Source organism: Mesoplodon mirus (genome assembly GCF_964341445.2).
Source record: "Mesoplodon mirus genome assembly, chromosome: 2".
NCBI classification, from domain to species: Eukaryota; Metazoa; Chordata; class Mammalia; order Artiodactyla; family Ziphiidae; genus Mesoplodon; species Mesoplodon mirus.
In genome coordinates, this window is record NC_138977.1 from 123,002,493 (window position 1) to 123,014,414 (window position 11,922).

General features: G+C 42.0%; 1 protein-coding gene across 1 annotated transcript in view; it reads left to right on the plus strand.

The window, feature by feature from the left end:
- The window catches only part of FMN2 (formin 2), a gene marked incomplete at both ends in the record, with an annotated part of 319,676 nt that extends 308,629 nt beyond the window's left edge, over positions 1–11,047 (plus strand). Inside the window, 2 exons of the mRNA XM_082631007.1 lie at positions 9,639–9,720; positions 11,021–11,047. Coding sequence (XP_082487133.1) covers positions 9,639–9,720; positions 11,021–11,047 — 109 coding nt within the window. The remainder of the gene's footprint in view (positions 1–9,638; positions 9,721–11,020) is intronic.
- Between the last annotated feature and the right edge of the window lie 875 nt (positions 11,048–11,922).

The following is an 11,922-nucleotide window of genomic DNA, read 5'->3' on the forward strand; positions in this document are numbered from 1 at the left end:
GAAGGTGCCCTGTGCCAGTGCTCAGTCAGGAGGGAGGCCCGCTCTGTCCTCTGGGGACTTTGGGCAGAGGGAAAAGAGGGCTGGAGGGGGTGCTGGCGGTGCCTGTAAGCCTGCCGGGCAGCACTTTCTGAGAAGCGACTGATAAGCCGGGACTTGAAGGAAGTGATGGAAGAAACCAGGGGATTCTGAGACAGAACATTCCAGACGGAGCGGCAAGTGCAAAGCCCATGTTTATGAATACAAATATTACTATTTTCAGTAACTGTTAAAAGCTTGTCATCTAGGCATTTTTAAACGTTCTAAATGGCACCTTCCAGATTTCTCCACTTTTTCTGATACCACGGTAAATTCCTTGTGGAAGAACATGAGAAAATGATACTCTGGTTTGACAGAATATAATTCATGGTCTTCATTTACACAGTGGAGTGTGAACCTTACTGTTTAATCATCTAGTCCCTATGGTAAATGCATCTCCCATCTTCAGCAGCACAGTGTGTTGGCATTTCCAACATTTGTCAGAGACTCTAACCACCTACTGACTGCTGTTCAGTTGAGACCATTGGGATCTGAGATAGTGGGGGAAATGTGCTCACTGTCCTTCTGGGTTTCTCAGGGTTGTAGCCCTCTATCAGGTTAGATCACCAAAAAGCAAGGGCACAACACACTCCAAGTGTGTGCCGACTCCCCTTTCCTCAGAAATGCCTTCATTGAGTTAAAGCTTAAAATTTAGTTGCTGTTTATATTGAGGATTTGTGTTTAAAAAGAAAAAAAGCCATTGGAAAAGTTTCTCTGTCTTCTGTATTTTTAGATTTTTACTGACTACAGTTCACATCCCTTATGTAGAAAGCCACTGTCAAGAATTCCTCCTAGAAATTAGAATCAAGAAAATGTGGTGGTAGTTTTTTCTCCGGACGATCTTGCACGTTTTCCTTTTTCAGAGATGAACATTACAGCCCACTGTGTTTCCATTAATACTTTTCCTTGAATAGGGTTCAGAATTTGTCCAGTTAGAGTGCTTCTCCCCAGGAGCTAGTAAAACACATGCACCCACTTTCCCAAATAGTTTCTCTTTCAAAAACCATTTTAACCTGCCACGTTTTATATGTTCAGAGTTTTAGAAAATTCAGTCTTTTAAAATTAAATGCTTCTAAATAAACATAAATAAAAATAATAAATATAAATTAATATAATGAATGTAAATATATAAATACATGATAAGTGTAAATACATAAATGTAAATAACTATGTACATGTAAATAACTAGAGGAAGATTTTGGTGGCCGTGTTTTTTTGTTGTTGTTGTTTTGTTTTGTTTTGCGGTACACGGGCCTGTCACTGTTGTGGCCTCTCCCGTTGCGGAGCACAGGCTCCAGACACGCAGGCTCAGCGGCCATGGCTCACGGGCCCAGCCGCTCCGCGGCATGTGGGACCTTCCCAGACCAGGGCACGAACCCATGTCCCCTGCATCGGCAGGGGGACTCTCAACCACTGCGCCACCAGGGAAGCCCGGTGGCCGTGTTTTTCATCATCCCGTGCCTTTGCTTTGTGAGGAGGCCACACAGAGCGATGCTTATTAGAGCTGAGGAGGTGTTGTCTGTGTCTGTCTGGATCTGCAACGTTGGTTTCTGACCCTAAGCGAGTAATGTGACCATTTTAAGTTTCAGTTTCTTCACCGTAAAAGTTGGGTAACAGCAGTACCCACCTCATGGGGTTATTCTGAGATGTGTGTGTGATTTTTTGTTTTGTTTGCCTTGAAGTGAGAGCCCAGCCGGAGAACCCAGCCGTGTCCTCCGGACCCATCTTTCCTCACCTACAGCCTTTCCAAACCTAGGGAGAAACATTTCTTCCTATGGTAGCTCATCCATGAGTTACAATGTCCTACATTTGTAGAACATTAGACATTTATCAAAGAGATGCCGACTATAAAGAATTCATTTGACTGCTTGAATGTTTTCTTATGAATGAATGATTCCTCTCTTTTGACCCACCTCTACTCCGAGGCGTGGTCCAGGGGCGGGGGTCCCCAGGCTGGTCCCCGAGGCGTGGTCTTCAGGCGGGGGTCCCCAGGCCAGTCTCCGAGGCACCGTCCCCAGGCGGGGTTCCCCAGGCCGGTCCCCGGGCGGGGGTCGTGTAAAGCGTGGCCGCCTTGAGTCACTGCAGCCGTGCGCTCGCTGGTTCTAACTGCGCCGTCAGCCCTGGAGGCGCAGAGGCGGTTTTCTCTGAAAGAGTCAGAGAGTATGAGCGATGAAATTCAGAAATTAGACTCAAATTCAGAAATACGTTCCTGACGAGACTTCAGTTCTTTTCCCTTGCAGTGATAAGGAGCGCTGTGGTTGATTGTTTCCACTATATTTTCAGGGGGGTTGGGGGGAGGTGAGCATCTCGGTCATAAAGGAGGGCAGGCCTAGACGAAGTCGAGTCCACAGGACGTCTACGCCTGCTTCCCGCTCTACTGGAGCCGCATGCCAGCTCCACCCAGCCTCCGTCCAGAGCCCCCTCCCCTCTCTTTTGGATTAGAATGGTTTCTCTGGGCTTAGTAGGCAGCGGTGGGGACTCCGCTGAGCTGGGCGGGGGAGTGGTCTGCTCTCGGCGGGTGGGCGGAGACCCATCTCCACGAAGGGACCCCGCGCCCCCGCCCCGGCGGGCAGTGAACCGGCCAGACACTCACTTAGACCAGATTGTTACTGCTAAGTGTTACTTCTCATTCCATTGAATGACGATAGCGTACCTGTTTTCTTAATGAGGGTGAGGCCGCCGGGTGTTTGCTCTACAAAGCAGATAAAGATTACCCGGCCTGCGGGCCACAGGGACATGTGGTTTCTCTTCTCTGTGTCTGTGTCACTGTAGCATCTCACAAACTGTCTTTACACTGAATCACATTGAACTTTTTGTATGTTTGCCTTACAATAAATGGGTCTGGGGCTTGGGAAGGAAAGTGCAGAGAAATATACATTTTTATTAGGAGAGAAATAAGAAACCACCCTCTTTGTTTAGAATAACCTTTAGTATAAATGTATCCAATTGTATTAAGGGCAAAATTATTATTGGAATTTAAACTAGTTTCTTTTTTTTAATTGAAGTATAGTTGACTTACATTATGTTAGTTTCAGGTGTACAACATAGTGATTCAGTATTTTTATAGATTATGATGTTTCAAGAAATTCTATGATAAAAAAATATTTTTCATTCTGTCACCTACCTTTGTCTTCTCTGTGATATAAACCTTAAAAATATTCTCAGTCTCCTGGACTCAAATTTTCTATGCTTAATAACTTCTAAGCTTAATATCTTAAAGCCAAGTGAAGCTGTTACAACTGAAAATTTTTGCACGTAGAGAATAAAAATCTATATAGATGTATTGAAATTTATTTAGCTTCTTTTTAGGTTACACTTACCACTTTTTTTTTAGAAGATAAATTTAGTATAAGAGTTCTCTTGAAATTTTAAGCTTTAACACATAGAGATGTTATGTTTTCTGCAGTCATTTTTGCCCAGACAACAGTTTCAACGGAGGACTCATCTCATAGTCACATTGATCACAAAATGCTCACTCCTTATCCTGTATTCTCTGTAGCATCACAAAATCTGTCATTACTGACTAATGGTGTCACACTTCTCTACCTTGATAAGCTTGAATTTCAGGTTTCACATTCACTCCAGCCTTACTTGACATCTTCCCAAACAAGCTGCTGAATGGGCAGGTCGGGTTGTGCGGTATCTTAGGATCTTCTCACCAGACACGCTGAGCGCCGTCGCTGGCTGTCGCTGTACTGTCCTGCCCGACTGTGAGTCAGACTCCTGGCCGTCCTAACCTTCCAGACCCAGCTGTGGGAGGTGGAGGGCGGTGTGTGGGGGAGAAGCCCTGGCAGCTGACAGGACTGCCTCCCGGCCCAGGAGCTGTATCTGTGTAGCTGGGACTGAACTCAGAGCATTATTGCTCTAATTTGAGGCTCATTTAAATGAGCTTAGTTGTCTGGTTTTCCCCTCTAGAGAGGACAGGAATTTTTTAAAGAAGAGAAAGGCTCTACGTAAGGCAGATATGCTGGCACCGTGAGGAGTGATCACAACGTGCCATCTTAGGAACAGACAGAGGATTTAAAACTGGCTGTGAGGTCAAGTCCAACAGAGCACAGGGTGGCGTCAGAGTGGGTGAGCTGCTGTCGACGCCTTCGGAGCCTTGAGGGAGGCCTGAGTCCGCACATCACAACAGTGATGAAGGCGGCATCAAGTGAAGGTTAAATATTTCCATTTATTTAAGAAAGAGAAACGTTTCATTTTTTCAAAAAGTCTACTCAGAATTGGTTATACAGGGCTTCCCTGGTGGCGCAGTGGTTGAGAGTCCGCCTGCCGATGCAGGGGACACGGGTTCGTGGCCCGGTCCAGGAGGATCCCACATGCCGCGGAGCGGCTGAGCCCGTGAGCTATGGCCACTGAGCCTGCGCGTCCGGACCCTGTGCTCCGCAACGGGAGAGGCCACAACAGGCCACAGCAGTGAGAGGCCCGAGTACCGAAAAAAAGAAAAAAAAAAAGCCACACACACACACACACACAAAATTGGTTATACAAAGATTGGTCCTTGTAGAGAGTGAGTTTCCACTTACTGGGAATCACCCATTCATTTATCTAACTCTTTCTGACCCATTGCCAGGACAAAAATTAAGAACAAAAAATATTTGTTCAAATTGGTCACCTACACTGTTTTCCAAACCTGATTCCATCTGTTTTTTGGTTTTTTCCCATGATTAAATTCTCCCTTAAAAGATCAAGGAGAGCCTCACATTCTTTTATTACTTTTGGTCCTTCATTTGAGGGATAAGTGCATACTTTTGAAAAGTATTCAGCACATTGTTGTGTCTGAAGTTTTATGGACAATAAAAGATATTACACCAAAATTTAACATAAACATCCAATTTCATGGCCATGATATACTGTTTGTATCCTTCTGTTCTGTCTACCTTCCCTGTTTTCTAGTCTCTGCTTTCTGTGTTGTTGTTTTTCCAAAACCACTAAAAGTGATGAGAGAAGAGTTTTCCTTATCACATCATTTGTTTTTGTTCATATTTTCTTTGTTGTCTAAATTTCTGGTTAGAAGTTGCAGTTGTTAGAATTAGCCTACCAAAGTTGTCATCTGAAAAATTTTTACTTCCCTTTTTAGTTATCTAATAAGGTAAAAATCTTTTTTTTTTAGTTTATTTTATTGAAGTATAGTTGACTTACAATGTTAATTTCTGCTGTACAGCAGAGTGATTCAGTTATACATACATATATTTTTTATATTCTTTTCCATTATAGTTTATCATAGGATATTGAATATTGTTCCCTGTACTATACAGTAGGACCTTGTTGTTTACTCCTCCTATATATAATAGTTTGCATCTGCTAATCCCAAACTCCTAAGCCATCTCTCCCTCAGCCCCCTCCCAATTGGCAACCACAAGTCTGTTCTCTGTGTCTGTGAGTCTGTTTCTGTTTTGTAGATAAGTTCAGTTGTGTCATATGTTAGAGTCCACATATAAGTGATATCATATGGTATTTGTCTTTCTCTTTCTGACTTGCTTAGTATGATAATCTCTAGGTCCATCCATGTTGCTGCAAATGGCATTATTTCATTCTTTTTATGGCTGAGTAATACTCCATTGCATGTATATATAACATCTTCTTTATCCATTCATCTGTTGATGGACGTTTAGGTTGTTTCCATGTCTTAGCTATTGTGAATAGTGCTGCTATGAACATAGGGGTGCATGTATCTTTTTGAATTATAGTTTTGTCCAGATGCATGCCCATGAGTGGGATTGCTGGATCATACGGTAACTCTATTTTTAGTTTTTTGAGGAACCTCCAGACTGTTTCCCATAGTGGCTGCTCCAATTTACATTCCCACCAACAGTGGGAGGGTTCCCTTTTCTCCGCGCCTTCACCAGCATTTGTTATCTGTATACTTTTTGATTATGGCCATTCTGAATGGTATGAGGTGGTACCTCATTGTAGTTTTGATTTGCATTTCTTTAATAATTCGCAATGTTGATCATCTTTTCATGTGCCTATTGGCCATCTATATGTCTTCTTTGAAGAAATGTCTTCATCTTCTGCCCAGTTTTCAGTTGGGTTGTTTGGTTTTTTATTACTGAGTTGTGTGAGCTGTTTGTATATTGGAAATTAAGCCCTTGTCAGTTGCATGATTTGCAAATATTTTCTCCCAGCCAGTAGGTTGTCTTTTCATTTTGTTTATGGTTTCCTTTGCAGTACAAAAGTTTGTAAGTTTGATCAGGTCCCATTTTTTTTGCTTTTATTTCTGTTGCCTTGGGAGACTGACTAATAGAGTCAAATCTTGATTAACGAACGCCCTGGCAGTCCCTTATGCAGTCACATTAAAAAGAAATCATCTTCGTGAATCATGCACAAGAGCTATGAATCCATATGCCAACCACAGACCCCTCCTAACTGGAGGTTAAACTCAAGTGCAGGCCAAGGACTGTCCCCTTCAGCCAAGCCCTGACTTCCTCCTTCCTCATGTGACTGCTTTCTCTTTAAAAATGAAGTACTATCCCTCTTTTCACTCCCCTCCTCCTTTCCAAATATGATGTGTAGGTCATTTTTGTTATTTGAAAAGTTATCACCACTGTGCCTTTTCACTTAATATCTAGTTATGAAATGAACATCTTTTTCCTACTCAGTTTAGGAAATTTTAGCACTCATTGAATGAGGGGCGAGGCAGGAGGGAAGAGGGTTACTCAAGAGGCCTGCACTTGGAACGGAGAACTCCTCCTGGCCCCCAGAGGGAGGCCCAAGTAGGAGGGCACTCGGGGGCCCTCTCCCTTCCGGCTCACCTCATTATTTTTCCTCTTATTTCTGCCAACTCTGGCGGCATGCTCACCTCCAAGGACACGTTCTTTTTTTCTGCCTAAAGTGTGGGGAAAATGTCTTGTCAGAGTTTTGTTGAAATAAAATTGGCCTTTGGAAGAAGCAGCATTTGCTAGGAGACTTAGGATGGGTGAGCCCCAAGGGGACTGCAGGGAGCCCATTCCTGCGGTTTGGGGTCGTGACCCGGGGTTCACTGGCGTTGCCTCGAGGGGGAGGGAGCGCCGGGGTCCTGGGGCGCCGCGTGGGGAACCGCCGCCTCGGTTCTGGGGCGCAGCTTCTCCTGGTGTCGCCCACAGGCGCCCACATCAGATCAGACTCTCCCAGTGCTGCTACCGAGCGCGTCCTGGCTGGGCGGGGGGGGGGGGGGGGGGGGCTTGTATGGCGGGGTACGGTCGGGGAACAGAGACACCTGACCCAGAACAGACACGCGGGGGCCCGGGAGCTGCGTTTTATCTGATTCTCCATGATCCCTCTGCTCCTGACTTTGAGCGACCGCTCGGGAGCCATGTGCGCGGCCGGGGTCTGGGGACGCAGGGACCACTCGCCCTGGTCGGACAGGGAAGCACCGGAGCGGGGGAGCTCTTGCCTCGGTGGCGGGTCCCAGGCAGCAGGGTCCCCGCGGCGCCCCCAGGTTACTCTGTACAAGCCCTCTCCCCTCACCCTCAGCCCCATTTCCCCTTCCAAGAAAAGTATGGAAAATTAAGATTTCTCTTTGAAACGAAGCTCCGCTGTCGACCTGCTTCCGAAGGATTTCAGGAACCCCACCCGCCAACCCCAGGGTCCCCTCGGGGCACAGCCCCCGAACCCGGCGCTGGGCTCCGAGCGCCCCAGCCTCTGTGCGCACGGGCCTCTCCCATGGCAGACGCTGGGCTTAAGTGTCCTTAGTCCGGTGCCCAGTCACTGCGAGGGCTCCCTGACCACTCTCTCTATCTCTCCTTGTGTCTGCTGTGGGAATGGCTGGACTTGTTTTTGTGTAAAATTTAATATGTTTGTATTAGACTCAGCTTCCTGTGATACTTAGAAAAAACTTTGAAGAACAAGTTAAGTAAGGTAGTGAGAAAATTAAGATGCTTTGGTGATTTATAAACTTGTGAAGCAGATTTTTTTAAATGTCACAAAACGCTTTAAAGAGCTCCAAGTAAATTTAAAAGGGGATCTACTGGATTTTTGCTAACTGCTAAAAAAAAAAAAAAAAAAAAGTTTTCCTTAATTTCTTGTCCAAATATTTCAATTTATATTAACTGGTAGTTATTTCAGAGGAAGATGGGAACTCTGCAATCCTTAGTTTGTTATAATGTGTTTGTATTCAAATGTTTGGAGAAAAGATTAAAGGCAAATTTATGGCTTGGGAAGAAAGTGGTAGAAGTGGTAACAATGGATTGTCTTCTAAACTGTGATCATTTTCTGGAATTACTGACATTAGCAAGTCAGCAGGCATTTTACATCCAAAAGGAGTTACTTTGATCTGTCACCCTTTACTGTGAGCTGTAACAGTAACCTCTAGCTGCTGTACTCCATGATTTGTTTCCTTCTGTTGTTTAAAAACAGGGGTTCTTCTATCATTAGAACTTTTACCATCAGGCTCAAGGAATATATTTAAAACTCATTTCTTTCAGGAAACAGGTTTCAAGATCTAAGTCTTTTATTAAGATAAGTCACAGCCTTTTCAGTTTCTCCAGAAATATTCTATTTTTAATTCCCGAGGAAAACCACAATAATAAAAACAAATTAACCTAATAGGTTATTTTCTTTCTTATGGCACCTATTTTTATTAATAGAATTCCAGTTTACAGATTTCTTACTATTTGTTTAGTTAAAGCAATCATTGGTAACATTTTACAGTATTTTATAAAGAACTTTTATATATATATATATAAACATGTCTGTTTACAAAGTCATGGACTGATTTTTTTTAACATCCTTATAGGAATATAATTGTGTTACTATAAAGAACTTTTAAAGTAAAACTTTTTGGACCTTTGCAGCAGCTCTGTGTGATCTTCTTAGTGATGCTCTTCTGCATTATCGAGCCCTTGTCCTTCCTAAGGGACACAGAGGGCAGAGTGAGCAGACGTTACCCAGCGTCAGACAGCAGAGCCAGACTTGCTGCACAACCTCCCTCCCCATGACGTCCTCTTTTAACTGTTCCTCTGGTAAACTCAATACTGTTTTCCCTTGGAGCGTGTGTTTAAAAAGAAATCCTAGACGCGTTCAAACATCACTGCTCACTCTCTATTTTCTGCTTTCCAATGGCTCATTCCCATGCTTGATGAAGCTCAGTTTTTTAAAAACCGCCCCAAGTATTCATTGCACAGACTTCCATGCCTGGGGAAACGCTATGTGGAAACTGAACCTGAGACTGTTTTAAATAAACATATGAGTTTTTATATGGTACTGCTTATTTAATTATTTAATGCTTCTGATTTATGTAATAGTGGCAGCCCCATTTATGTAATGGAGCCAAGCTCAGCACCCTCACCTGAAAATGAAGGATATTTCTTTACTTTCCTTCTGAATGTAAGACTCCGTTAGTATAGGATAAAGTGTAACCTAAAAATATAAATGTGCTGTATTCTATTCCATTCCACATCCTTTGATTCCAAGTTAAGAACCACTAGGTGAATTCGCCTCTAGCTCTAACATTCTGTTTTTAAATCAAATATCAGGTGACATTGTGGTATGTGGTATTTTTCTCTAATAACTCACCTGCTATACGTGGATTGTAGTGAGCTTTCTAAATCTTTGCTTAATTGTGTGTTTTCTCCCCCACCCAGAGTAAAAGAAGCTGAAGAGGTGTGTAGGCAGAAAAAGGGAAAATCACTTTATAAAATAAAACCAAGGCATGACTCTGGAATTGTAAGTATTTATTCTGTTTTTTTAACTTGTGATTTTGTTTGGCTTTTAAGCACTCTTTTCTCAGTATATACAAATTTATCTAATAATATTTTAATTATTTTCCTCTTAAGTTTGAACAAATAATGAGCCTCTGACTTAAAGAATCTCCTTTTCCTTCTGCCTTTAATCAGGCCCCAAAGGCTAAAAGAATCTCAGGGTTCAGCATTCAAAGACTAACAATTAAGATAAATCCACTGAGGGGGTGCACATATGTGTGTGGGGTTGCTGGCAGATTTGGGGGCCATCGTTCACTTTCCTCATCACACACGGGTCACAACACAACTGTTGTAATTGGATGAGCACCCTTGGGATCTAACACATGAAATGCCAGGTGCAGTGTTGTCCTTTGCCGGGACCAGGGCTCAGGCTCTGCGGAGTCGGCTGCCCAGCAGCTGTCAGCTCACAGCCTGAGTGTAACAAGCCAAGGTGTTCCCTCTTTGTCCGCTCTCCCCTTCAAAATAAAACGCCAAGTTGTGCCCCCAGAGAGGAAAGGGTGGTGGAAATGACGAGTTTTCCCTTGTGATACTGTCAATGTTTTGTTGAGTGTTCGAGGGGTTGTCATTTGACCCCACAGTGTAAGTAAATGATGATGTTTTAGGCCTTAAAATAGGAGCAGTTTGAATTGAGTTAGTCTAATATAGTCTAAGTGGAAGATATTCAAATAAACCAAATTGGAATACAATTAACCAGCTTTATTTAGAAAAAGTTAGAAATTATATCTTCATTTAAAAGATATTTTCCTTTCAGTTTCTCTGTATAAAAATCTTATGTAACAACAAGTATTATATTATGGTTTGGTTTATGTTCTGTCTTTTTGATGAAAGTACAATCTTAAAGTACATGTATAGAATGAGCAGGAAGTTATTTATTAACCACAATTACGGTATTATAAGGATAGAAGAGAGTTAAATCACATTAACCATGAGATGAAGCCTCGATTCAATTTTCATATTTATGTATTTGCACACATAAATATGAGAAAGTGAGAAAGGTGAGCTGGTATTCTTTCATGTCGATTAGAAGCTAAATTTTCAAAACTTTTTTTTCTCAAAAACATTCATTGATTTGTCTTAGTGAAAATTCTAAAAGATAAAACAGATTCTACTTCTATTTTTTTCCTTTATGACCTTGTGTATCTTTAACCTTTTTTCAGAGAATTTGATCCAAATGAAAAGACCTTGTTTGGGCTATTCTAAACGCCATACATTTTTTAAAGTTCTTCCTTCTAACTATAACTCTTCCCTGGTGCATTTATTTTCAGAAAGCGAAAATAAGCATGAAAACCTGAACAACGAAAAGCAGAAAGAAAATGAGTCCCTGCAGCCACTTCCACAGAATTCAGCCGACCTGAGGGCAGGAAGGAAACTCATCATTTTGATCACTTTTCTTCTTGGCCTCTTGCATAATCTTTGTGTTTTCCAGACAGTTCACTGATTGTTGAATTCTACTGTATACTAAAAAAAAAAAAAAAAAAAAAAAAGCAAAAGCAGTAGGCCAGTGGAGAATGTGACACCTTTTCTTTTTGTAAAAGTTTATGGTATTTTACCGATAGACCAAAACAGCATGTGTAAGAGGCAGTATCTGCATTAATTCTGAACATGCTAAACAGTAACCTCCAATTTACTGATGTGCAAATAGCCCTGTCACAGTGAAACACGTTCCTTTCTACTGACGACCAGTACTCCACATCACTGCATTTAGAGTTATGGTTAAAATGTTATTTCTAGTGAATTGTTTGTATCAGTTTCACGTCTACATATAAATTTTCTATTTTGAAATCGAAGTACCATTTATATATGTCATAGTCAAGGCTTTCCCAGCTCTTGGGTTGGTTTCTGTAACTATATATTTGTGAAAGAAGATTATCATTTTTTTTTTACTCATCAGATAATGAATAGAAAAGAATATAGCAAAAGGAAATCCCTTCCTATAAATCATTTTAAAATAGGCAGGAATCAGAAATGAGGGTGTTTATCAACTATGTCCTTTGGGACCTTACATAAAGCCAATCTGCAGCAAAGGTCAATTAAACCAAAGTTGTGCCTCTCTGTACTTTTACCATTGCCCTTCACAAAGAAAATGACACAATACTTTTAAGGAATTTAAATAAATGATGCTCATAAAATTGCCAAACATGACTAACTGTTGGCAAAAAAAGAGTAA